This window comes from Echiichthys vipera (genome assembly GCF_963691815.1).
Source record: "Echiichthys vipera genome assembly, chromosome: 10".
Taxonomy (NCBI): Eukaryota; Metazoa; Chordata; class Actinopteri; order Perciformes; family Trachinidae; genus Echiichthys; species Echiichthys vipera.
Window position 1 is genome coordinate 10,549,853 of NC_139835.1, and position 26,947 is coordinate 10,576,799.

General features: G+C 40.6%; 1 protein-coding gene across 3 annotated transcripts in view; it reads right to left on the minus strand.

Annotated features, from left to right (window-relative positions):
- Positions 1–6,626: 6,626 nt before the first annotated feature.
- The window catches only part of LOC310952802 (neuropilin-2-like), a 109,188-nt gene continuing 88,867 nt past the window's right edge, over positions 6,627–26,947 (minus strand). Inside the window, exons 14-18 of one of the 3 annotated variants that reach the window (XM_083921513.1) lie at positions 22,651–22,919; positions 22,258–22,354; positions 20,259–20,291; positions 8,729–8,791; positions 6,627–7,226 (exon numbers count right to left, since the gene is read on the minus strand). In XM_083921513.1, coding sequence (XP_083777639.1) covers positions 6,898–7,226; positions 8,729–8,791; positions 20,259–20,291; positions 22,258–22,354; positions 22,651–22,919 — 791 coding nt within the window. In that variant the 3' untranslated portion in view covers positions 6,627–6,897. Of the gene's footprint in view, positions 7,227–8,728; positions 8,792–14,797; positions 15,465–20,258; positions 20,292–22,257; positions 22,355–22,650; positions 22,920–26,947 lie in introns of those variants that run through there. The other 2 variants (XM_083921515.1, XM_083921514.1) reach the window with 2 other exon arrangements.

Here is a 26,947-nt window from a genome sequence, read left to right on the forward strand (position 1 = left end):
GGAGCCCTGAACCTGGCATCAGTCAGACCCAGACTCAGATGAGAGGCCTTTTGTGCTCTCTAATCCACGACTAGCAGACATATTAGAATGGAAAGTGAAGTTATGATCTTTTATTAGTTTCTGTTGTTTGTTAGCTTGTTAGCTTTTGACTGTCAGTGGCTGACAGCTATGATGACAGCGTGTTTTCTCTCTGTACCAACAGTCCTCTCTGTGCTGAGAGTTTCAGGTTGCTTTTGTGGCTCTTGCATATTAGAGAGTTATTCGCTTTTGACTTTGTGTGGTGCACAGACATCTCCTCCTTCAGTAGAGGAAAATAAAAACGCCTCTCTAGTGACAAACTTTGTACAGATGCAAGTCACTTTTAGACTAGGTCAGACATTTAAGGGGACAGAACATTAGAAAAACAAAATGTTTAAACAAACCATTTTATTTATATTCTATGCTTTTTTTTAAAAGAGGAGGATTCGTAAAATATGAAAGTCTCATTTTTTTTTCACTTAATGTGTGCATGTGTGTATGTGTGTGTGCGATCAGTGTTTTGCGCTGCTAAGCAGAGTTAATATCTGTGTTAGTAGGTTACACTCTCAGCAAAGGCCAACCACAAGAGACTTGTCTGTGTGTGTGTTTGCATCTACAGACAAACGTTCACGCTGGCATGCTTGAGCTTGTGTGAGCTTGCGTTAACCTGCATTCAGGATGTGGGAAGATGAGATCTGGAGCACACCATAATGTGAATGCAAACCATGGGTCGGCTTCTCCGGAAATTCTGTGGAATTGAAAACATATCCTCTTCCCCTAGGGGAGGGGACATGTTATGCAGAGAAAGCTACTGGATTGATACACTGAAGACAACGAGAAAGACAACGAGGAAATTAATCTTTGTATATACTGTATCTATCTGTTTGTTGATGTACCGGTTATAGTTTTAAGATGTATGATGTACGGAGACTCCTTCACCTTTAAACCACGTTCACTAGTGTGTGTGCAGAAATGTCGATGCCTCTGTTCATGTATGCATACACGTCTGTGTGTACAACCGTGTGTCAGAAGAAGTGTGAGAACCGGGTCGGCCTCCTGAGGAGAAGAATAACGGTGAGATGAAGAAGAAGCGATGAATAAATGAGGGCAGGAGTGATGAGAAAAGGAGGAGAAAGAGGTGTAGAAATGCTGATGCAGAGAAACCACTGATAAAGGCTCTCCAAGCTAATTAGATGCCAAACTAGCATTATAAGCTATACTCTTACAGCTAATTAGGAAGCACTGTAAAGTGGGCCAGAGGGAAGTCTATAGTTTGTTAGGTATTTGAGTTATCACTCACACTCACGCAACTTACTGTGGTTTCACATACGCTGCAGTACTTTCCTCCTGTCTGCTTCTTAAATGTGTTGATTCATAATGTACACACACACACACACACACACACACACACACACACACACACACACACACACACACACACACACGCATTATATCATATCCAGCCGTAAGCGTGTTATCCCAAAATATCATTTTTCTTCCATCATTACTCTAACTTTCAAACTTTTAAAATAAATGAGTTGAGTGGGCGACAAGTGTACTGTTGTGATCTTGCAGCTAATCTCCACCAGGCTGGGTGTTTTGGTTTGTGTGTTTTCATACGTGTTAATTAGGAGCAAGCTTTCACAGCTCGATTAAACGAAGAGAGTCTTTGATCCTTCATGCTTTGGCCTCTCATGGGTACAAGCGCCAGAACACACTGAAACAGAAAGACAGAAAGAGAGAGAGAGAGAGAGAGAGAGAGAGAGAGAGAGAGAGAGAGAGAGAGAGAGAGACAGAGAGAGAGAGAGAGAGAGAGAGAGAGAGGGAGAGAGGGAGATGACGTGAATGTGAGAAAGAAGGTGAGGACGAAAAGTGACGGGAGGAGGGAAAAGTTCAAAACAAAGTAAAATAAGGACAGGGCTCAGGTTTTTATTCACAAATGGGTCTCTTTGGAATATTTTTTATTACAGAAAAAAAAATTCCCTTGATCATGGGCCATAATCTAAATAAATAATATTAATATTATTGTGTCAAGAAGATCTTGTTTCTAGTATACTAGTGTTTAATAAAGTGTCTTCCTTCTGTATAAAACAAAATAATGTGTGGAATGAGGATTCCAGGTATAAACCTGGTCAAGCCAACCTTTTCCTTTTAGTGACATTTTGGTTAGAAACTTCTGATTATCTCTAAAATTAAGCTCCTCAAATGCTTTGGAGGATTTTGAAGTGCCGAGGACCATTTTTCATGTTAGTAAGTAGCATATACTGTATAAAATATGGGAGTCTCTGTCTCTGTGACGTCACCCATACCCATTGTGAAGAGCCATTGTGAAAACTAATGTGGGTGGCTCCAGCTGTCACCATCACCAGACGCTAGCCAACTCCAGGCTAATCTAAAAATAGGCAAAGAGGTGGAGCATGAATGGCCTACAGTCTACTCTATCCACCTGCGGAGACACCCACTTGTCACTCAAAGCGTCCACGCCCCTAATTATGCTTACTCAAGTGGCCATTCGTTGAACTGCAGTTTTGGACTTTGGACACTTCTGTGTTGGCTTCATATCTCAGCACCGGAGGTTACTACTTGCTTATTAGAACTTAGCACTAACACTTATGACAAAAAAACAAACACACACATTTAAACCACACACAAGAAATCCAAACTCCCAGAACCAAATCACTTGTTATTTAGCCTTTATTAAATAATAATAATAACATTAAAAAAGAAATTCTTCTGTACAAAGTCTACAAACAACAGTTTGAGTAATCTGGCCAGTGCCGTAGGTGTGTGTATGTCTTAATGCTGTGTGCATTTGTCTGTGTGTGCATGTATGTGTGTGTGTATCCATCGAGACAGTAGAGGTAATACTATGTGGACTTCCAGAAGGAAAGTGTTAAAACAGGAGAGAAAGGGAAAGAGAGAGAGAGAGAGACAGAGAGAGAGAGTTTCTATATTATTGTGTTTTCATTTGTTGCCATTAACACACAAAATATAACAATGTACTCAGTTTCATGTGTGTTTGAGTGTGTGTGAGCGAGAAAGAGAGTCAGAGCGAGACATAATAAGAGAGCTCCAAGGCACTTGGAAAACGGTCCAATGAAAACACAGTTAGGTGGACAGAAAACCCTCCATCTCACTCTTTATTGTTCCCTCCCTTCATCTCTCCTTCTATGACCATCCTTCAACACCTTTTATAATCCCCCTCTTTTCTTTGTTTATTGGATTTCCTGGCTATATTCATGCGAATGCCCCTGAACAGGTAGAGATGAGTGAGAAAGGCAAAAAGAGAGAATGGGAGCAGTAATGAGTGTGACATGTTTGACTCTTTTCTTCCTCTCTTTTACTCTTCCTTCACCCCCCCAGAGGACGGCAGCTTCACTGATTCAGGAAACACACAAAGGCCTTTCTGGGACTGACCTTCATCTGATGCGGCCGAGCAAGGTAAGAAAGAAAAATATAAAGAGCATAACAAGGAGAGGATGGCGTTTGGTCCTCCAATTAATAAAAAAAATCCTGTCTCGGTCACTGACTTTCCTTCAGTGTGTCTTTTTTATTGTTTGTTGTCCTCTCTGTGTGGTGATTGTGTGTCTCACTCACCTGTCCTGCTGACAGCTTTGTTTTATGTTTGTTTATCTTACTGGTTGTCTGTGCTCTCCATCTGTCAGCTGAGTGTCTCAACGGATATGTTTGCATGCAGAGAATCACCTGTCCAACCATTCCTACTCCAGTTGTTTCCATTTGAATCGTTCATCAACTTTAATTGAGTGTGCTGACGAGTTAATCAGATGTTCCTGACCATAGCTTCAACAATCCGCAGGCCAAAAAAGTGGAAATCTTTATCTGCTGCCATGTGTTATGTTGCCTTTAAAAATGTACCCATAATGCATCAGTCTCCAATGATTTACATCCATTTGCAGCTAATTTGCAATAGTCATTTATGCTTACTAGCAACATCCACTTCTAATGTAGGAGTTGGTGTAGCGTTCATGAAGTGCAGGAAAAAGTAAGTTCAGTAAAGCTCTGTTCAAGTTTGTACTTCAAGACAGTGTTGATTTTTCATGTTATACATATGATACATACTTTGCCCTATCTTTACAGAATATTTGGGTTGTCTAACCATTAACACTAAAATTATGTTTTAGTTGATATAAAAGTTGCCGATATGTTTAACATAAACATTTTGTCGATATGTTAATTTAAGACATCCTCGTACCTAAACTACAGACTTGGTTGTTTGCCATTGACTCCTAAGACAGCACATACAACCGATCTATTTAATGTTCTGAAACAGCACTTGTTGTTTAAGTTTAGGCAAGAAAATGGCTTGGTTAGGTTTAAGACAAGATTATGGTTTGGGTTAAAGTCAGTATGCTTGTTTCGGTCGTAAGACTGTTACATAGTTCCACCTGTGATGTGGTTAAGTACTGTATTAAAAAAGTTTGATTATTTAACTTTAAAAACAACTGACTTTTGGTTTAATACGGGACATGGACAGCAGTCTCCTGGGTGAAAGCCCTGTGTGTGTTGGAGCCATTGATCACCCCGACCTTATAACACACTGACTTTGTTGCTCTTTTTACAACATTGCCTGACTCCCTCCTTAGCGCCCGCCATAATCGCTACGGCCTCTAATGGTCAGTGCCTAACAACGTCTGTAAATATGGGTCATAATACGCTGCTCGCACAATCAAACAATATGGCCGTTGGTTTTTCTTTTTTCCGAGGAAGAGGGTGTGATTAATTAGAAAAAGCATTCTGGGAGGTATTGAAGATATCCTGTGGAGTTTTCTTGTAAACATACAAAGTTATATTTACACACTGTGTGTATCTTTGAGGTCTCACAATGTGCTGAATGCATTTCTTTCCTCATAAAAGCTTCCAACCACAATAATTTAAAGTCGCTAGCTTGCGGTCGTCTTCACCACCAGTCAGTGGAATAGTGTGAAACTATGTTGCAGAATGCTTGTGTGCATGCATGAGATACAGACAAAATGGAAACAAAACTTCCACAGGGTACCTTTAAATTTCTTGGGTGTATCAGCTAAATAGTGTCAAAAATGTTTGCTGATTGATGAGACTTCTGCATGTAAACATAACCACAATGTAGTTTCCCTTTCTCTGTCTCTTTCTTTCTGTCCGTCTCTCTTCATGTGTGTGTGTGTGTGTGTGGGCGTGTGTGTCCTCCTGTTCAGTCTCTCCAGCAGCACTGGCACTCCTTGATGGCTGTCCTCCGATACAGCGTATACTGTAGTTAGCTTAAGGCTCGATTGTGTGTCCAAGTAAGTCAACGGTACGATTCCCACTCTCCTCCTTTAGTCATTTCTTCTCCTTCAATTAAAAAAAACAAAACAAACAAACAAACAAACTTCCGTAATTCGTTGGGGTGACGCTTAGAGCGGTGGATAAAAGGCAGGATGATTTATCACTCTTCGTCCGTTCTCCACCCGGCCTCTTTTAACACTCGTTCAGACCACCTGTGCATACACAGCTCTTTGGCAATCCATAGGTTGCAATAAAACAATCACTGACATTTTGTTCACACAGTGTCTGTCCATCATTTCGGCATCATACAGTCTGAAAAGCAAAAAAATATAGATATATACCAAAGACAGACCCTAGAATACTGAATCTAAAGCACAACTCCATAACAGCATGTTAGATTTAGATAAACCTCTGATTTTCTGTCTTCCATCTTCCTTTAGCTTTCCCCTACTCTTTGTAAAGACTCATCACCTTTAATGGAAAATGAGTGAAAATAGAAAAGGACTGAAGTTACAGTTAAGACCATGGAGTCCAACACAATGCTAAAGAAATTCTAAAAAAATGGCGTAATAGCTCTACAGGGCAGCTACAAACTGAAGCTGGCTTTTCTTAAACCTTTTTTTTCCAAACAGACACAAGTCTAAAACATAACAAAAACAGTCACCATTACTCTTCTATGCCACTGGTTTCACAAAGCGCAGACCGAGGGCAGACAAAGGAGCGAGCGAGCGCCATATGGCAGCCAAATGGACATTTGAAAGTCCCCGAACTCATATCTAAAACTTTCAGAAAAAAAACAAAAAAAATTGTCCTTTTTCATCCTCTTTTCCTTCGTCGCCTTTAGAAATCTAGATTCATTTGAGTAATGTGGTTTGATATCGTTTAAACTTCTTTATGGGGGTAGGCATTCACTTGATATGTGTTGATCTCAGTCAAAAGTACCCACATTAAATGTTCCACTGGTGCTGAAGTCTTCACAAACAGTCAGAAGCTGGAGCTTTTCTGTTTCAGCACGATGTCTCTATTAGCAACATTCTTATTCAAGCTGATGAGGACAAATTTAACATTGCCCTCCTGCAAAGTACCAGTCATGAAATTCTCTTCTTCATTAAGAATCCCATTAGCAACATTTTAACCAAACACCCAGACTGTGCTGTCATTTGTGGTCCAAATGTCCAGATTGTCATGGGCGCTGTAGTCTGTCTCCTTTCTAGCTTCGTTCCAGTGGCTGGTGGGTTATATTCTATGATAGATCCGTCATTCATATTCATTTATTCATTCCTTCATTCATTCACAGGCTTTTAGATTGGAGCAGGCTCTCTCCTGCAGGCGGAGGAGATATGGTACTGTGGGTAGGGGAGACTGGGGTCAGGTGTTTCCCCAGTTCAGGCCTCATAGCATGTAGGGGTGATCCTATTGGTGGGAAAACTCTGGGTTGAATGTTACCCCTTCAGACATCAGAGCAGGCTATTAGGGTTGGGGACACTGGGGATTAAATTAACAGATAGTGCTTCCTTTTTGTGTTTTCTTTGTCCAAACCGAGAACAGAAGTTACTTTTGCAGGGGATCACGGGACATGTCTTTTCCCATCGTTCTCGAGAGTTCTCCTCCTACTCTTCATGCCTCCGAGCAGCACCTCTGCTGGTTTATCTTCACTTTATGCTTAATCCCGTCATACAACTCGAAGTTGTAGTTCTCCAGCGTTGTGGAGGAGCGCGAGGAGAGCCCGCTGTAGGAACACGTGCAGTAGAGGAGCAGTCCTGCGCAAACAGCCCCCAGCAGCACGCCTAGAGAGCTCATCACGATGATGGTGAGGAGGATGGGGTCCAGCGTGTACAGCCAGGCATTGTCCTTGTCTTTTTCTGACACCAGGGTGACGGAGGAAGGGTCCACATCGGAGGAGGAGGGGGTGGAGAAGGAGGACGGCCACCCTGGGAAGACATAGTCTGGAGAGAAAACAGGAAACTTTAGGAAAGGCTTCTACATTATTAAATAATTCTTAAGCCAAAGAAGAATACAATACCAAAGTTAGCATTTTGCATGTGTTTCTATTTACTACACATATACTTCACACATGAACCACACTGATGTCATTTAGATTTGTTGATGCATTTTTCCTATCATTCCAGGCAACCATGGGTTTCCATTGACTCCTGTATCAAAATCAGTCAGTAGGCTTTTGAAGCAGCCTTGATTCTCACTCCGATGGCCTACACGACTCAACAATGGATACAATTTATAATCTGCTAACTGAGAAATTAACTTAGACTTTATAATATAATACAATGATACAAAACTGTGCAACATGCATTCAAAAATGATTTGCCAAAATTTAAAACAAAAGTGATTTGAAGCTAAGGCGGACTACACCTTTAAAGTCAGATTATAAAATGTTTGGCAAACAGAATCACTGTGGCCACAACTGATAATTACAATAACATGAAAATGTATAAATGTAAAATAATGATAGCACCCAGTTATCCAGTAATATCACTAACACAGCAATATCCATTTTACACAAGTTAGCTAATATTAGCCACCATAAGCTACTGCTCATACCAGGCCAAGTTATACTGTACCAGAAAAAGAGCAAATTGAACTGAGCAGGGATATATATAAAATATTTCATGTGTATTCCTTCTTTTAACCGTCACAAAGCCTTGCTTTAATGAAATTAATTTATATCCTGTGTCAGAAAATGTCTTGCGTTGTTGCTGACATATTTAAAAACAGATACTTCTGTTACCCCAGTTGTTACTGAATTCATGAGTTTGGAAACATTATAAAATTAATTTCTGTTAAGGTGCTCTCTGGTATGTCTTGTGTGTGTTGAAGTGTGCACATGTAGTTGGCATAAGCAACCATGCTAATCCACTTAATGAATGTATACACATGAACAAGCCAATCCGCAATTAAGCACTGCATTTAAAGTGTTTTATGGCAGAACACCCCGACACACACTTGTTTAGTGAAGTAAAGGCTGAGTACTCTTCCTGTATCTGTCAGGGGGCTGAGAGAAACAAGGGATAATAACACATCCATGTGGGCACACACAGACACGGGAAGTAAACCCTGATTGTAAGAGACAGATGTTTTCTAGGTGCCCTGGAGGAAGCTGTCTGTCTCACTTTGTCTGCCTCGCAACATGAAAGAGGAGGAGAGGAAATGCACATTAACATGCACGCACACTTTTGGATGCTCCCTCACACTCTTCCCCTCTCTATAAACTCTCATGCACAAACAGACAAACACACACAGAGATTGTCTGTCCCTGTTGCCACAGGCTTTTTTCTAGTTGAATCACAAGTAAAACGAGGAGCCGTGGGCATGCCTCAGCTTAAAAAGCTATTTCACTATTATTTGGGTGAGACTTGTAAAACAGTCAGTATAGCCTCAGGCTGAGGTAAGAGCAGAGCAGAGGAGGAAAGGAGAGAACTTCAAACCTCACCTCCATTGATGGGGGGCTTGTGATTGAAAACAGGATCTTTTCCGAAATCCATAGGTCTGGGATCTGTTAAAAAGACAGACAAAATGACATTATTAATTTCATCCATCCGGTCAATCCAGAGAGTCCACATGTTGTGATAACATCACTCAATTTCTTATGTTGTCAGCGCACAAGTTACATTTGTAGATGGACATCAAAGAACACGAACAGCTCAACGAGTGAGTGATCTTGTTTAAAACGTATATCAGGCAAGAAGTCTCCTAAAATCATTTTTAATTAGAGAGAGAGAGAGAGAGAGAGAGAGAGAGAGAGAGAGAGAGAGAGAGAGAGAGAGGAGAGACAAAACTGTGAAAAAAGACACACAAAATTGTTTCATAAAAAAATATCGCTTTTATTACCTTCACATTCCCAACATTATATTTTCCAAGACCATGAAATACAACAAGCTTAAATACCACATTATATTTCTGAGGCAGGCTGAGGTGCAAGGCTTTGAAGGGTTTGGAGCTCAGTTCTGTTTCAGTTCAGTTTTATGCAAGGAAATTGAAATTACAATCCTCAGGAAAAAATAGAGCAATATCTGGGCAGCTAATAATCATTCATTTCTGGGGCAAAGGAACCAAAAACGTAAAACGTATTATAAAGTGAGACCCTGATAGATATTCAAAAGACAAGAGGTGAAAAACTAATTTAGGAGATGTGAAATAAAAGATACAGAGCCTCATTTCCTCAGTTAGATAAGGTCATTTTTCCATCAGATAATTTGAACATGTGGCAATCAGACTACACCTTCTAGAAACAGCCTTTATGAACTTCCAATACTCTTCAGCCCGTAAATAATAATAAGAGATGAATACTGTTAAATGAGATGGGCTATCTAGGGAATGAAGATATTTGCTCATGTATTAAAAATGAGGCAATTTTCTCGAAATCAAAGAAGTGACATGTACAATTGTTTAAAATTGACCCAGAACTGTCTTCCAAACCCTATTAGACAATAAACAAAAGGAATTGACTCAGTTTAAATTCAATTGAAATATTAAAGCAACCTACAAATCCTCAGCTAAGTAGAGTGTATTCATTCTACGATGTTTGGTTGTTGGGAATTTGCCCATTTCATTTTTTGATTAAGGGATTTAGTATGGGGGCCTCTTAGCTTTGTATGTTCCTCTGTAGTTCGATATTTCATTTGCTTGAATTGCACGACAGTGACATCCCCAGCGCAAGTCATAAAGACAATCATAAAGTCAAAATCATCACAGAGGCTGGGAAAGTGCACAGGAGTCAATATAAGAGTGGGTGATGAATGTTTAAGTAGTCAACCACTTCAAGGCTGGTTTTATTCTATTTATTTTTATTATTTATTCTATTAAAACCAATTCAAGTTCATCCCCTTGCTGAGACCATGTTTCAGAATGAGCGGTCTTTGCATCAACCCGTTCTCACTTTCAACTCTTCAAATACGGCATACGTCTGAGACTGATGCAAAGCTGGGTTAAGTATGCAACGTATGCAACGTATGCAACGTGCGTGAAGTGGGTCCTGACCAAGTGGCCTCATGTGACGAGTTGAGTGAAAATGTGTTGTTTACATAAAGAAAAACCTTTCTGCTTAATAAAAAAACTCAAGAAATAACAAACAAAACCATCGATTGATTTGATAAAAATTACTTAATCAAAACAGATTTTTCAAAGACTCAACATGTGATTGCACTTTAGCCCTAAAGGGTGGGACTTTTTGTCACTGAAATTAAAGGTTAAAAGTGAGAAATGAGAATAAAGGAGTGAAATACAGGCTTTCAAAGATCTTTCCCCAACCAGGCGGACGTCTCAAAGCATGGAAGCATGGAAAACTCTAGTGGCCTGCAGATTATGAGCATGACTTCAAATGTCTGAATCACCTAACAAAAATGAAATAAAGCTATCATTTTATTAAATGTAAAATATGCTGTTGCTGTGCAGAAGAGCCCTGAAACAAGTGCTAGCTGCTAAGCTAAATATGGCTAATCCCACTCACTCACACTGTAAATTATAATATCTTCAGGAGGTCTTACTGAAATTTTCTCTCCATGTAAGACTACACTTAGTACATGTACATGAAAGCATCTAATCAGTCTTCTCTTCTGTCTTTGGATGTGTAGGAAATGTATAGTCTCACAATAGACCCTCCAGGCTCTAATTCATCCCTTCTCACAGTCAACTGATATCACCACCACAGGCCAAAACATCAAATCAACGGAGAGAAAGCGAAAGAAGCAGGATAAGAAACTAAGAAAGATGCTCGGACACTCTTTGGACGACTGTTGAACACTTCCTAATGACCCTGGCTTAAAGCCCTCAGGCTAAGATCCTGAGAAGAATCATCGCACGGATCTGAAAGGAGATTAAAACTCCCTGTAGCCCCATTTTATCTCCACTCTCCAATTAGGAAAGAGAAGAATAAAAAGGGGCTTTTTTATTCAGGAAAAGACATGGATGGCTCTTTGGCACCATATGAAGTTCCAGTGGGGGCCCGAGGACCTGTTAAAGTGTTTCCCCCATTAATATTTCTTCAGGAAACAGAGGAGGAGGAGGAGGCAGAAAGAGAAAAAAACAGAAATGGCCTGAGGGCTAGAAATGCTTACCGCAGGGTTTTATGAATGCAATCAGCTCCATTAACTAATTAGAAATATTAAAGGGCTTCAAAGTAGTGTGTGATGGAGAAGGGAGAGGGAAGTGAGGGAAGGTTGATTTAAAAGCGCTGCATGAAAAGACGCCAGCACGTTTTCCAAATCTTGCAAAAAGTTTGATAGAGAGAGGGAGACTGAAAGAGAAAAGTGCATGGGTAGCACAGCATAAATACAGTCATATATCATCCCTCTGTTTGAATTTCAGACCCACATTGATTGGGTTACAGTGCAGGGCCGCTAGAATGAGTCATATAATGTGTAAATCATACAGGAGTCAATTGAAATGGATGGGAGAGAGGATGGATATGCAGAATAAAATAACTAATATACTTGTTGACTAAAGCACAAAACCACATTTTACGAGACGCTATTTGATGAAATAAGTCGATATGGATAGCTGCAGTAGGTGCACTTTCTGAACACGCATGCAACAGTGATTTAAGTGACCGAATTTGTCAGACTTCTTTGCTCACATATGTTTGTTAGACTCTGCGTGTGCAGCGAGTATAGAGTGCGTCTCTATCACACTGTCTGTTCTGCCAAAAGACTTCTTTCATCTGCTTTTGTGTTTGAAACATCCTGCCCTCCTCCTTCAATGCTCTTCCTCCTTCAATCCAAACCCCAACCTGCCTCCCTCTTAGCCTTCCTCTCAGAGTAAAAGAAAAAAATCTATCTTTAGAAAGCATAGAGAGCAGTTTTTTTTTTTACTTCTTTCATCTTCCACCATCTCTGGGCACATTCTTTGGAGGGAAAGGGGGCTCGCTTAATGGGCCTTTCTCCTCTGAGAGGTTTTTACTCTACTCCATGTCTGCCTCTCATTTTCTCTCCTGTGTTTTTTACTGGGAGGATTTGCTATGGAGGGAAGGAGCAGAATAGGAACAAGTGGGATTTGATGATAATAATAAAAAAGAGGGATTTAAGCATGAACAAAATGATGTAGGGTGGTGGCACACAACACAAGATGGTGAGCAGCTGAGAGAATTCCAGAAAATAAGTACCGCAGTAGTGCGCCCAATTTAACATGGGGCCTGGATCTACTCAGATGTTGATACTAGACTTCTCAAACCAAAACCAAGCAAATGAACACTTTCTCAACATTATATATTGATTAGCTTCCGTTTCATGTCCCTTTCTCATTTAAACTTGAAGCCGGATGCTTTAAATCAGGGACAAACATTTGCTGTTGCAAAATGGCTTCAACTTGAGGATTTGACATTGAATGAAAGTCAAGTAAAGTTGTTAAGATCATCTCAGTGAACACAATCAACATAACTGATGCCTTCAAGCAATAGTCAGCGAGTATAAAAATTCAACATTGTATAACTATTATACATCCGGAGCACATGTAGGCAAACAGTAACGTGATTACAAAGAAAGAAATTGTATTAAATTCACAACTAGTACATTACTCAACTTGCTTTGTTAAAAGTAAGATTCATAGTAGCCTAAATGTAAAAACATAGTCAGAAATCACCAAAGCCTTACATAAACCATTATAAGGAAGCAGAAAAGTGCTAATATTACTCTCATTGCAAAATACAAGTAAGCCAACTTTCCCATTGCATCATGTGACACATTTTTTATGCAAACTCATCTGTGTCAACACGGGAAAATATGAAAAAAGAGATGCTAACACACATACGAAGTTAGACAGGTGATGCATTATAACATCGGCAAATCGGTGTGCGGGGTGTGACGGTAGTGCTGCACCAGAATCAGTCTTATTTAGATCACGGTGTATGAAATGATGAAAGTGATCCTGGATCAGTGTTTTTTTTAAAAAGGCTTATATCTCTTTCTCACAGCATGTGTTTGGTCTCACCTGTTGAACCGAGGCAAATGTATATAGGACCACGAGAGTCACTGAAATAGTAATAAATCATATATTAATAAATAACTAATTGTACAAAAAAAATAGACAATTTGTTTAGAAATATAATTAATACGGTAGTGGGTGTGGTTTGCCAGGTGATAACCAATTAGATAGAGTTTGTTAAATACCATGGATAATTTGATTTGTTTTACCTCATTTAGCAGAGCAAGGCCCACATTAATAAGGATCTACACGGTAAGGGGTAAATTACAAATCTAATAGGTAATAGGAAAAGGAAAAGCATTAGGGGCATAGAAATAGGAAAGAAAATGACCCCTCCTTTTATTTCCCATTAAGATATTAAATAATGAATTAATTACTGTAATTTTATTAATACCTATTTTGAATTAACAATTTCTTATTAATTAATCAAATACTTTATTACTGTTACCGTGACTCTTATGGTCCTCCATAGCACTGCGAAGCCAAGTGGACTACATTTTCAGGTCACAAGGCTAAAATACAAAACATTCTCATTTTCACAAATTATTAATTTGGCATAATATGACACACAAAAGGATTTAACAGACATAGAGCTTTGAACTTGCACAGACTTCCAAGAAACATATAACTGCACCTTTAGATACCTAGTACATATGATTTGTTTCCTTCATCCATGTGTGCAGGACATACAACAATCTTTAGTTTGAACATTAACAGACACAGGCATTGGATTATCAATGAGATCAAGGCAAAAAAAAACAACCAAACTATCCATTCATAGTCAAATTTAACACTGAGGCACAACCTCGTTCTGGAGGTGAGGTAATAGTTTTAAAGCACATTTTAAGAAAGGCATATCAGGATGTAATGAAAAATGCACTCAAGGTAACACGCAAGACTGAATTATTACAAAAAGTGTTGGAGTGTCCGTGCATATGTGTTTGAGACTTTTGAGCCTTTGTGTGTTTTGTTGCTGAGTGAGTGTTTGTCTCGGGGTCTGCAGGATGCGATGTAAGCTGTCTCATCCTATCTTTCCCCCTGTGTAAACCAGACAGAGAACAGCACAACACTGAATCCTCGTTCACAGACTGAAGAAGCCACCCACGGTGGATGTGTAGCCGTCTATCTGTCACGGCTGGACGGGCAGCACTAATTCTCCCCATACCTCTTCCTTTTCTGTTCTTAATCTGTCTCCGTCACTCTCGGTCTCTCAAAGGCTAGTGGACAAATAAACAGCAGTTTCATTCAAACACGGAGATACAGCCTTCTTTCTTTATGCAGCACACATTGTGACTTCTATCTCCCTGTACCTGTGTAAATCCCCCTTCAGTCGGACAGACAGGCAGTAACCAAGCTGCAGATCAGAGCAGGGCAGACAGACATACCCTGCTCTGACAGAAGATCTTACAACAGTGACAATGAACACTACATGTACATAATGTTTTGTCCACAGTCTGTTAGACAGTCTACAAGTCCAGGCTACCGGCTGTAATGGCCAGTATGCTCCTAAACACATAAAAAAGTGGCACTCTAATGTTGTTCAGGCCCTCATGAGCCTTCCGAATTTACAATTGACTTTCTTTCGTCTCCTCTCCCCATTGATGGTAAAGTTTAATGTCAGCAGTTCATTCGGCTAGTGCCAGTAAACAAGGAAGTTTAGCAAAGGGGCTGGCTGATCAGGTAATTAGATCAGTCATCAGCAACAGGAACTGCAGTGTCTCTTCCGTGTCGATACTCATCAGTGAAGAGTGGCGATTATGCTGAATACTGCCGTTGATAATTTATTTCAGGGTTTTCACACCCTTTGATCGCTTTATTTGAACAAAGCATTCAAATAAAAAAAAAATTAATTCCCATTCAACCTAGTTGTTTTCAACACTGGCAATCATAGCTGTCATCTTTCTCCAGTCTGATGGTGAGCATGGGGTCAGGTCTTGGCCCAGTACCTGGGTACAGGTGGTTTTGGTTGGGGCTTTGGATCAGATTATAGTTGAGGTTATGGTTCTGGTAGCAGTTTTGGTGACCTTGCTGATTTGGATGCTGGCTGTTGTGGTACATCACTGAATGATGATGACTACCGCTGGTCTTCTTGGGCGCCCAGTGGTACCGATGGCAGCACAGTGTCACCACCACGGTTACAGTGATCAGCAGCAAGAGGGCAGCGCCTCCCGCCACCACATAGTACCAGTAGGCAGGGACAGGCTGCACCGCCACTGTGTCTACTGTGGGTTCCATCCCAGACATGGCACCCCCTGGAGGGCAGGAGGACACATTACTGGTTGGCACTGACGTGGGAGGCAGGCATGCAGGCCGTATCAGATAGTTAAAAGCTTTTAATTGTCTAACTGATCGCTAAACCCCACACCCATTGATTGTCAAATCTAGGCATGTCAGATCTGTCAAGCTTTCATTCTGGATCGTGTGCACGGGGCTGTAATAACAGTGATAATCATCATTTTAAGAGTTTGTAAGATATTTTGTAGCAATCCCAACACCCAAAAGCTAATGTATATGGAATAGATTAAAGTGTTTGTCTGTGCTAACCATCTTAATACTTACAACAGCAACATTGTCTCCAAGGTAAAGGGCAATCCTTAACTCACTACCTAAAACTAAAACTTTAAATCCACACATTCCTTTTCTCCTATACTTAACAGAACTGTCTTCTATGTAGATCATCATCTGGTAAGAATGATGGGTTTTTACCTGGGACATTCAGCTTTAACTTAATTAACTATCCAGCAAATTCTGCCATTTCAGTTGGAAAAACTGATAAGAGCCAGCTAGAATTGTGAAGCCTGCTACCTGTCTAAAATTTCAAAGATTCCAGCTGTGTGCGTGTTAGCACGTGGCCGTGATAAAACGTCGGTATTTCACATATTAGGGAGCAGTCAGTGAGAACTGTGTGGAACCAATCCCAGCCGATTTTTTCCCCAGTATTTTGAGTACAGCTCCTTTAAATCTGCCATTGATATTAACGTATTGTTGTGTATCTCAGTATAAAATTGTCATGCCAGCGCCAAAAACAAATTTCCATTGTATACAAATCTAATGGAAAATAAAGTTATCTGAAACTGAATGTAATTGCAAACATGATGTGCAAGAATGGAATGCTTGACAGGCCTTTTAATAGTAACTAATGGGGGGTGGGACTTAGCGAATGATCAATTACTGCAGCAGTGTGCTGCAATTATGGTGCCTTGCTGGTATTCAACTGAACATATGTGAGATCTACAACAGGCAAAGAGCTCACAGATTTAGATCACTTTTTAAACACCCCATTGAAAGCTCTGCTTCATCTAAAGTCCTCATTCTTCAAAAGAATGCTGATGCATATTGCCGGATTGACTCATTTTTGACTCACAAGCATTAGCTGCACATTGACACTCAGAGGCTCATGCAATGCGTTCAGATTCAATCAGAGAATGCAAAGCCTTGATTATGCAGTGACTGGTTGATTTGGACAAAGGGGGGAGAGTGTAAAGTGGTCGTATTTGGTAAGACGCTGCTGCTTTCATCAGGGCAAGATCACGGTGAAGGGAGTCGAGTGGAGGGAGAAAGAGATGGAGAGGGGTAGGAGGGGAAATCAGAGAGAAATTACAGGGGTAGAGAAAGGATAAGAAAGAAGGCATTATAGGAAGAAATAAAGGAGTGAAATAGAGAGGGGTGGTAGAAAGTGAGGGGAGGGGTGGGAGGGAGGCGAAAGTGAAGGGAGAGAACTAATCCTGCCATGATATCTTTAATCCCGCATTAGAGGGTTTGTCTGAAACTTCAATACTCTGTCAACTCACTGTGAAAGAAAGCCGCTGAGAGAGAGGTTGCGGAAGAAACAGAGACAGGGAAAAATAATGGGAAAGAGCAAGGAAAAAAAGAACTTGAAAGAGAAAAGAAAGGACAAAAGAAAGAGGAATTAGAGAAGAACTGGATGGTGACGAGAGAAGAGAAAGAAGTAATGAAAGGACAGAGGAAGGAAAGGTGCAGGGAAAGACACAAAACCAGGAAAGCATTAAACTTAATTTTAACTTTTAATTTTTTTTTACAGTTCAGACGTTCTCTTTAAGGGTTTAAAACTGGCTTTGATTGTAAAGCTGTTCTCTGAGCAGCCTGCACAGAAATCCTTCCCAGCACTGGATTAAGACACAGATGATTTCTAGGGCTACAAAAATGTACCGTTACTTTGCTTTTTTTCCACCTTTCGGGAACAAAGGGAGAAGTTTCTCAAGAGCACTGTTCCTAAAGTGAGCTGAAAAGTGTGGCTTTCAAGGAACCTTGTCACAAAACTCTCTGAATCACTGAATTACTATCTTTCCCATTCAAGGTCTGACACTTCAAACATCAAAGTCTCGCCATGGCTGAGTGTCCTCTATAGTCAAACTGAAGCAAGAATTAACTTCTTTTCTCCGTGTGTGTGTGTGTGTGTGTGTGTTTGTGTGTGCGTGTTTGTGTGTGTGTGTGTGTGTTTGTGTGTGTGTAGCATGATCGGTCAGTGTGCCACCAACCCTCACTTTCCAGAAGCCAAATGTCTCCTTGGTTGCCATGGATACAAAGGCCCAACAGTGCCACACTGGTTCCCGTCACGTCACACGCAGCTGCTATACATACAGTTATCGTGCATCAAGCTATCAGGCTTTAATTACACATTACATTTAAAATGTAGTTTCTACCTTAATGTGATTTTGTGTTCATTAATTTATCTCTTATAATGTATTTTATCCTTTTTTTAGGAACTTATAAGTAGGATGCAATTCAAATCTGTTAGTGGCCCTGATCCCTAATCATTTACTTATGAGTCACTGTATTCCTTCTCACACTTCACTGGAGGTGAAGTCAATCTGACTTTTTGAATTAGATTAATTGAATTGAGATGATCTTCCAATTAATCTAAGGCTTAATCACTCAAAATCCAGTTTCAACCTTATTTTCATATGCAGGTTGCTGGCAGAGACCGCTGAAACTCTGCTGTCCACAACCACAACACACACATTGACTCACATCAAGACATTATGCATTATATTTATAATATATGCAGTAAGCCTTGAATAGCTACAGCCGCTCACCCAAAGAGAAACACTTAAGTTCTTAGCTCACTTTTCAACAGGCGTCTCAAAGGAGAAATCTAATCCTTCTCTCCGGGGCTCAGTCTCATGAAAACACACGTATGCTAGAACTGACACTGTTGTCATGCTGCGAGTCATATGATACCTGCTCAGGATCCAATAGTCTGAGAGACCCACGAGCATCGGGTCAAATACTTTGTGTATGAGTCAGGTGAAAAGAGTTTTCTGAGTGCGACTCTTGGCTTTTACTATTTTTGGGAACAGTATTTTTGTTTGAATTAAATTGAATAATGGGGAACAAAACCAAGTGCTGCTCAAGCATCTGACAGTATTCAAGGAATGTTTTTGATCTATTCACACACACACGCACACACGCACACACACACACACACACACACACACACACACACACACACATACACACACACACACACATACACACACACACACACACACACACACACACACACACACAGACAAACACAAATACTGAGCTGAGTAAATCAATGAAGTTCACAGCTAGTATACATAATCAAGTACTGTAGGCTTTAGCCCCTAGCTTTAAGAACATGAGACCTTCATAAAGTAATTCAAGAATTATGATGTGAAAAATGATGTGTTCCCAGCCATCCATGATCGACTGTGAACACTAATCACAGAATGCAATAAACATCTACAAATCATTTCAGTCTTAATACACGGCTCGCAGTGGTCAAATCCAGTTAAAAAATGCCTATTTCAGAAATTCAGCATCACAGAGGCCCAGGCTCCTTAAAAATACCAGTGTTCATATTTTGAAAGTCTCTAAACAAAAGCAGTCTAGCGTTTTAGGTCAAAAAACTTAGACTTTGAAAACAAGAGATCTGGAGCATAATCTGCCTGAGCCCTTTTGATCTGCTTTCAGACTTGCCTATTTGAGGATGAAGGAGAGAAAAGGAACGGAACGGAAAACGGAAGTTGGATGGTAAAAAGCTCTGCATTTCATTCAGGTGGGATCAACAGCTTGCTGCGCATAGTTTTAATGTGAGGAGAGGAGTGGAAGAGGGGAATATGAAGAAGTAAAGACATGGAAGAAGAGAGGCCCCTTGTATGAAATGAAGAGGGAGAGACAGCTTACATGGTGACAGCAATGGAGGGAATAGGAGAAGTGGTTGTGCTGTTCAATTAGGAAGTAGCTGGACTGACTTAAGAACAGCAAAGTTCTTACTTCTTTTAGTTTCATTTATAATCAGAAAAATAACCCAGATGGAGACTGTTTCACTTTGTTTGAGCAGTTTAACCATGACTCATGATTTTAACCTTCGTTCTTATGTAAGCTTTTAAGTAATTTACCGTATGAGCAACGGAAAATGAGCAGTTTCAGTAATTCACTCTGGGTCTGTGGGCACTATAGGTTGTTTTGCAGACACGTATCTCAGTGACAGATCACTCACAAAATGGCGGGCACCATTAAAGACTTGAAAACCATTAGTCTGTTGGATGTGCAAATATACCCTGATGGTACTCATTCTGCCAATGTTCCCGTTGTTGTTAATAATCATGTGTAACTGTCTCTTCGTGTAGTAGCAAATAATCATTTTCTCACTGAGCAACATACGATATAACTACATGACCAAGCCCAGCATGCAGGGAGACATGCTGAAACAATGCAGTGGATCCATTCCATCAAGTTGCCACGTTGTCAGCAATCAAAATCTGACAAGATCTCACACGCTGTTTTTAAATAGGGGAAATGCATAGGATATATTATACATCATATTTTGAAAACACAACCCATAGATAGATTTGTTTGGAAATGATTTCATAGCTCAAAGATAGGATTTTCTTTCAGAATAAGTGGGGTTTATGTCTATTTAAGTATATGTAACATATTGTATGTTATGCACTAACAAGGTTACCAGTGCCGTGCTGCGAGCTGAGCTTAGCAACAAGCGGAAAGCACAGACATTTGGCAAAGGAAGTAGAAATAGAACAGGACGTAGGACTTACTGGTTATGCCAGGGGTTAAGGCAGGGAAGGGCTCTGGAAGAGAAAGAGAGAGAAAAAGAAATGTTATTGATAATGGTTAGTAAATGATATGCATGATAAAGCAATAATAGGAAAAAGGGCGGCTCTGGACCATTCTGATATAAATCTCACAGTGGTGATTAAATTTAAGAAGACTCATACTCGGTGTGAGTTCACAAATTTGATTTCCTGTTCACTGGAGCTGCTCCCAGACTCCCTTTGGATTTCATCATTCATTATATTTGAAGGTTTCTACTGTTGGCTTTAAGGTAGAATTAAGGTAGAACTAACTAACAACTTCACATTGTGATTAATATATTGAAGTGATATTATCCAATTTTGCCAATCACTTTCAACTGAAGAGTTTCAATGTGAAATAGGAGCTTATATCATTACACAGTATGTGAGAGGATTGTTAGCATCCATTAGCCTCTACACGTCTTGGTCTCAGGTCCTGGCCTCTCAAAGAATGAGCTAAACCATAAGAATCAAAGATTTGCATGGCATGATTTACTCTCTTTTGAGAAAATCAATAAAGATTAGTCATGTTCCGAGATGACATAGGAGTGTAACCCATTAATCTTCCTGGATGACAGTCATTTGAACAAAATTGGAACAAAAAGAGTGGAAAACAAAAGAGAGGGCTGACAGGGTTGGAATACAAAAAGAGTGTCCTTCCTGAATGTCTATCTTTCTCTTTGTCTGTCATTTCTGATTTACTCTCCCTTTTTTTCTTTTTGCCTTGTCATTCTAAATCCCTCCTTTCTGTGATTGCTCTCTAACTCTCTTTTCCTAAGGTGACAAACAAGGTGTTAATGGTTGCAGACATGTTGGGCAGAGACGAAGAACAAAGTGGGTGGATGGAATATAGGGTTGTGAAAAGACTGAGGGAAGGGTGAAGAGACGGGAAATAGAGGCCTGGGGAGGAAGGGTGGAGGTAAGTTAAAGGGTCATGGGAACAGCGACTGAAATTTACTGCTGTTTATTATTTGCTGGAGGATAGGACATCTATTATGAAAGTGAGAGGGAGAGAGAAGACACAGGGAAAAACAAGAAAGTATGGCAGAACAAGGAAAGAAGTCGCAGCAGAGAGAAGATGGGTGAACGATAAGGAATGAGGGAGTAGGTGATGGAGTAATGAGAGAAAGAAAAAGAGAATGGTGTAAACTCAAAGCACATAAAAGCCTTCTCCACAGACAGTGAATAAGAATCTGATCTCCGATTGTAGCAGCTCACCTATTGGATGATCAGTTTAATGTTTGACAAGACTGTATGCATGAGAAGCATGTTTGTCAAACAAGAAAATGTGAATGACTTCAAACCTTATTCTGTGTTTAGTCTGTGCGTTTCAGGGAAGTCTGCATTTTTCTTTTACAGCAATAACACAGCTTTCATAGTTGAAGCCGATAATTATTAACAGTCTTGTTGGCCAGCTTGTGTCTGTGTGTGTAAGTGAGAAAGAGACAAAAAAAACAAGCACATTCGATGCTCTACGGCCCAGCGGTGGCGAAGACTGAATGGAAGACAAATCTAGGGATAGGGAGAGAAAGAGAGAGACAGAGAGAGGAGGACAAGAATCCTGAAACGGTGGGATGATGAAGAAAAGACTGAAGGAGATAGAGGGAGATATGAAAGATAGATTAGAATCCATGCCCAAAGGCCGTTTGTGGCCTACTTTCCTTCTTTTTTTTAATATTGTGTGTGTGTGTGTGTGTGTGTGTGTGTGTGTGTGTGTGTGTGTGTGTGCATGTGTGTGTGTTTGTGTGTGTGTTTGTGTGTGTGTGTTTGTCTGTGTGTGTGAACCAGAAACATTAGGAGTTTTTATCCCCTTCTCTCCCACTCTGTTGAAAACACAAGTCGTCTGGTGTGAAGGAGTGAGAGGATCAGACAGATAGACAGACAAATTGACTGACTGAATAAAGCCTATACTGACATCTTGATAAACACTGAGACAGGTAGACAGACAGGCTATGGGACTTACGTGTACACTGCTCCAGCTCGATGCTGTTGCTCATGTGGATGTTATCTATTCTGATGTGGCCTCTGGTTGGGTGATCAAAAAATCCCTCGAACGCCACCTGCATGACAGAAGAAGAGAGATGTTCTTTCTTTATTAAACACAGCGGTTGATAAACAGTTACAGTTATGGTGCAGAGGTCAGTAAAGAATTGGGTAAACCCTCAGTAAGTTATAATGAGCTGTTGAAACCAACAATAGACATGAAGCAGTAATTTTTAAATAGGGGCGCTCATCTTTCATTTTGGCATTTCAATTCTTCCTTCAGTGTGTGCTGCTGTCCCTGGTTATGTATAGCAAAGATCAGTGATGTCACAGAGTATTAATGACTGTTTCCCGGTTCAAAAACAACACTTACCTGATATTCCTTGGGACTTTGGGGCAGGATGGTGCGGCCTTCCCTCCAGTGAGGCCCCTGGTCTCCTTTTTGAGCCCATAGCAGCGTCTCATCCTGGTCACTGTCCCTCAGCAGGACCCTCAGGCTCCCCTGTGCCTCCCCCTGGAGCTGGTAGTAGAAGAGGAGGCAGAGCGGGCCTCGCTCCGGCCCCAACTCGGGGCTCAGAAGCCGGGCTCGCTTGCGCAGGGTGTGGGCTCCTGCATCCAGGTGGAGGTAGTTCCCTGAGAAATCTGGAGCAAAGGAAGAGATGGAGAGGAGGCAGATTGTAAGATTAATGATCTATTTCAGATGAATGACTGGAGGCTTTTAACTAATTCATCACCACTCCTTTTAGCATCGGGATGTTAATATGAATCCACGTGTGTGGTTTTGTCTGTGCTATTTGCATTTTGTTCATTTAATGGATTCCATTTTAATGAATTTTATGATTTGTGACAGTGTTGCTGCACGAAGCAGATTCACCCCTCGCTGGTGAAACAGGCACAACGTATAGTATGATGTAGTGCAGTGGGATATGGTTGCTCAGCGCTTAAGGCATCATTCTGTGGTACGAGGCTTAAGCCGCAAATGAGACTACCATTTCATCATGGCCGCTAATGGCTATGGATACAAGTGAACACACACACACACACACACACACACACACACACACACACACACACACACACACACACACACACACACACTCTCTCACACACACACACACACACAACCATGCTAAACAGCCCTAATCATTCTGAATGCTGACACCTCTCCCCGCTTTTGCTACTTAGTCAGCACAGCCATCATACCAATGCAGTCACAATGTGTATTTTGTATCTGTGTGTGTGCTTCCTCTACACAAACACTCACTCTATCGGTTTCTTTTAATCTAATTTACTTCCTTTCACTCCTCTCAGCGCAAAGAATTGATGGGCAGAGAGCAACGATGGTAAAGGGAAGGAGAGGAAAAAAGTTTTTTTCCCCCCGCATCCCAAACAGAACCATAATCATTAGTTTGCTGCTGTGTTTGGCTGTTTGTCTAGTTTGTCTATTATGGCCTGAGAGTAAAAGCTTCGCTGGAACTGCAAATACTCTTTTTATTGAGAGACAGACGCTGTGTATGACACCTCGTAAGGAGTGAGAGAGGCCAGATAAGAAGTGAGAAGAGACTAAGGCAAAAGAAAAAGAAAATAAATATGTATGTATATCTATCTATCTATCTATCTATCTATCTATCTATCTATCTATCTATCTATCTATCTATCTATCTATCTATCTATCTATCTATCTATCTATCTATCTATCTATCTATCTATCACCTCCCTTAACCAGAAAAAAACCCAACATCCGATACATTTTGCAGCACATCACACTTAATGAATAATGGATTTGGGTTGAGGTAACTCTGTTTCTTCACTTGGAGGCAATGGAAAAAGGGACCTCAATTGCCATTGCTCATTAAGTACAGTTAGAGAAAGTTGCAGTGTTTTTCTGTTTCTCATCGTTTGATCTTGGTGAGTGTACAAAGGGAGGGAATTAATTAACAACTCTCCAAGGGAGGGATAGGCAGGGATGCAGAGTTGGCTCTGAGGGAGGGAAATGTGTGTATGCATGTGTTGGTGTCTGTTTGCATACTTTGTTTGTAGGTATCTTTGTTTATGTTTGAATCTGTATGTGTGTACGTGAGCTCATCTGTCTGTCAGTCAGTGTGTGTGTGTGTGTGTGTGCGTGTGTGTGTGTGTGTGTGTGTGTGTGTGTGTGTGTGTGAGTTTATCGTTTTCCATTTAACTAGAAATGTGAAGCATCTGTGTGTGTATTTTCTCTAAGTTTAAATGTATAGATATGTATGCACCTTCACTTCTACACGGGTTTGAATGGCAAAGGTGAGCATGGGCAAAGAAGGATTGCATGGTGAACTACAATATGTCACGTCCTGTTTTCACTCGAGACAACTGCACTTAACAAAGCATGCCAAAGCCATTTCCTTTGTTTTAAAGGTCACTCAGATTCCTAACATTAATCACCAAACAAACAAACAAATAAACCTCCTAGCATCTAGGAGAAACTAGTACTTCCAATGAGCTACTTGAACTGAGCTGCCGTCACGGTCATGCTGCATTCACTTTAATGACATTTGGAAATAGCATCCTGCCTCAAAGCTAAGGATAAACTCTGTCTCCTGAACAAAATTACTACCTGAATTTTTCTGTCCACTGCACGATACTTTGACATTAGAGGCTGAGGTTTGCATCCGGAGTCCTGCATGTGGTTTGGCTTAGGCTACTAAAACACTTAAATCCTGCTTTAGTTGCTATGAGCAGAAAACAAATACAAATACATGGTCAGAGAATGTTTTGTAGGTACGGTACGACCATAGTGCAACTCAGAAATGTGACGTTTTTCTAAGATATTAATATATAATTGTAGTTTTTAGGCTTTTTTGTACACTATGATTTTTCCGCATGTCTTAACAACTTGGTCACAGGCAGGTGTGATTACACCTGTGTTCTCCCAAAAGTACTACATTCAAAGCTAAGGGATATTTATCACTGTAATGTGCAGAAAAACATATAATATCCTCAATTTTGATACATTTTAATTTTATTCTGATGCGTGCCTGATGTTTAAAATTGTTCACAATCTCGCACTACCTCCTCAGGAAGCCTGGCCTATCTCGACAGTAGGATTTGAGCATCTACTAGGGGTGTCCTAAAGTGTAAGTCCGGCATAATTGGACCCCATGGTCCTCTTTCAGCATGAATATACATCAAATAAGCCATTGAGACAAGTTTTTTGGGTGATCACCTATTAACAGAGAGACCCCGGAGAGACGCTAGCAGCCAGACTAGCACTGATTAGCTTGTGGCAGAGCGCCGAACGCATCCAAAACAACTTTTTTTAATTACTAATATTGCTCAAAATAACACCAAACCTCTGCAGTAGCATGAGAAGAGCCTCTGCACATAAATGAAGCACCAACAACGAAGTTATTGAAGCCGTTTATTAAAAAAGACTGTTTTACAATGCTACAAGCCCTAGCAGACGGGTCTGTTCATATTGACAGGCAGCCCAAACAAATCCTTTACCGATTTGTACCGAACTTTAATAGAACTGAACTCCAGTGCATTCGGTAAACGACTTCTTTGACTAGGGGTGACTGGGTAACACAGTTCTGAATGACAGCCATTGGTCAGTCTGCTTTCTCAGTTAAAGTAGAAGTTGAATTTTGCAACCACAAACATTAGACTCAGTCTTGAGCTTTGGTTAAAGTCAGCGCAAAAGTGTCACCACTAATGGTTGCATTGCATTTATAATACTGATTGTATTTATTATGTCATGTATTGTGATGTTTTATTTAATGGATTTGCTGTTCAGTAGTTGTTTTTGTCTACCTGCCCAGGGACAAAAGATGTAAATTAGCTGCAAAAATAAACAAACAAAAAATAATAATTTTTGACTTTTTTCAACCTCATTTCAACTCTCCCTTATTGTTGTTTCCTCTCCTTGTCAATATTGAAACCACTTCCAATTACGAGCAGTGTGAGGGGTTTCTTTCTATGAAAATCTCCACAGAGTTGCAGTCTTGCCCTATCTGACATCAAAAGAATAACTTATGAGCTGTGTTTCGTTCAGATTTTCTCTTTTAAAACCCTAAAAGGGCTTTCAGTCACAAGGGTTTGGGATTTGATTTGCATATCGAGACGGCTTCCGGACAGGGTGCCACGCTGATGTTGCTGTAGAACAAGACTTAATGTCATGTTGCTGTCTAACACGGAGACAGGGACGCTGCTATGTCAATTACACAGACTCACACACACACTCATCGCACACAGCAGGCTAGTGTGATGTAGAGTCTTGCCTTATGTCACGGCCCTGTCTGTTTATAAAGGAGCTGCTCAGTCAACCATGAACTGGATGGCTTCAACAGATACTGAGAAAACCTTGGTGAATGGCAAGGTCGTTTATGTGTGTGTGTGTTTGGAGGGGGAAATGAACCCACACACCTTGAGTGTTTGATACATGGACAGTCCCACCTTGACTGGTTGTGTAAGTGCAAGTGTGTGTGTGTGTGTGTGTGTGTGTGTGTGTGTGTGTGTGTGTGTGAGGCGCCTCAGGGGAAGCTGAAGAGCTAAGGCAGCACTTCTGTCAAAGCCATCATCTGACTTATCAGACCGCTCTGGGCGATGTGTGTGTGCCTTAAGTTACTGGTGTGTAAGTACAGTAAGTATGTGCATGAGCGAGAGAGAGAGAGAGAGAGAGAGAGAGAGAGAGAGAT